The sequence below is a fragment of the Octodon degus genome, unplaced genomic scaffold (assembly GCF_000260255.1).
Source record: "Octodon degus isolate 3935 unplaced genomic scaffold, OctDeg1.0 scaffold00019, whole genome shotgun sequence".
NCBI lineage: Eukaryota > Metazoa > Chordata > Mammalia > Rodentia > Octodontidae > Octodon > Octodon degus.
In genome coordinates this window covers 17,065,360-17,066,771 of record NW_004524595.1, presented here as the reverse complement: position 1 = coordinate 17,066,771, position 1,412 = coordinate 17,065,360, and the positions used below count along the sequence as shown (strand labels likewise).

Here is a 1,412-nt window from a genome sequence, read left to right as displayed (position 1 = left end):
AAAAAAAAAAAGAATTTTTTTTGGTAGTACAGATTTCTGAAATTCAAGTTAACCACGTGGATTTTATTTTAGCAAAAGCTGTAACTCTGATTGCATTAGGAAGACATGGAATTTTTACCAGACTGAATAGAAAAAAAAAAACAAAAAAAAGGACAGTTACAATAACTTGCTCTCAATTCTTCTCACCTTTCTAGAAGAGAAGAGACACCAAAACATTTAAAAGAGACAAGGTAACTTCTAGAACTCATGGATACACACACTACCCATATGCTATAACGTCAAGAACTGTCAGTGAGATTTTTCTGATATCAACAAATTTATGGTTGTTCTCTTTAGAATTACCTATTTATTATAAAAGAATTTCTTATTTCAGAGTTTAGGTATGCTAAATAATGAATGGCAGAATAATACCAAACAAGAATATCTTGAGTAGTCTACGTCTAGCCCAAGAACTCAATTTCGTAAGATAATGCTTTAATGTTGTCAGCTTGTGATCCAAAAGTTGAAGTCATAAAGGAATCAGGTCCACGTGAGGCATTCAAACAGAACAGCAAAGTACAAAACTATGTCTTCATACATATGTAATGCAAAATTCTACTTTAGAATTTTTAATTACTTACCCCCTTTCCCAACTTCCTTTCATAGGTTTTATGCCGGAGTCCTAATCCCAACAACCCCACACCAACAAGCAGCCACAGCACTAAACAGAAAAAGAAAATTGTTTGAAAGAAATTAAATTTACTTTATTTTCCACTCTCCTACCCTCCCTTCAATTCACTTTATAAAAAATATTTCTTTTCAAAATTATTGAGTTTATTGGGCAAGGAGTTTGTAGGAAGGTCTAATCTGGGATAGACTGCCATGTGTGAAATGTACATGCAACACACACTTTATATTCAGATTTCCAAGAGAATTCCCAGGAGCAGGAGCTTGAAGTAAGAGTAACTTATAAATATGGAAGGAAACAAGGCTCCGTGGGCAGGAGTCACAAGGAAAAGGCAAGAAGAAGCAAGCACTCAAGGACTTCTGATATTGGACTTTCAGAATCACACTATAAAGGGCCGATGAGATAGCTTAGCAGACTAAGTGCCTACTTAGGCAAGTGCAGGGACCAGGGTTCGATCCCTGATACCACATGCCATGCTGGCTCCACCCCCAGGCACAGTGAGCTGGTGACCAAATCCTGGCGTTGTGGTGCATGCCTGTAATCCCAGTGCTGGGGACACTGAAAACAGGAGCATCACTACAAGTCTGAGCTGCGTAGTGAGACCCTGTACCGAGTACATAAAAAGAATCACAGTATAAAATAAATATTTGACATGTTTAAAAACATAAAAGACGATGTCCAGAAGAATGACTAAGGAAGGTGGGACTAGAATAACAACCAGGAGAATTTGTAAAGCACAGTCCAA

General features: G+C 37.3%; 1 protein-coding gene across 1 annotated transcript in view; it reads right to left on the bottom strand.

Moving 5' to 3' along the window:
* The window catches only part of Cwh43 (cell wall biogenesis 43 C-terminal homolog), a 60,572-nt gene that overhangs the window by 36,226 nt on the left and 22,934 nt on the right, over positions 1-1,412 (bottom strand). The window contains exon 9 of the mRNA XM_004627498.2: positions 621-700. Within this exon, the coding sequence (XP_004627555.1) occupies positions 621-700 (80 nt within the window). The remainder of the gene's footprint in view (positions 1-620; positions 701-1,412) is intronic.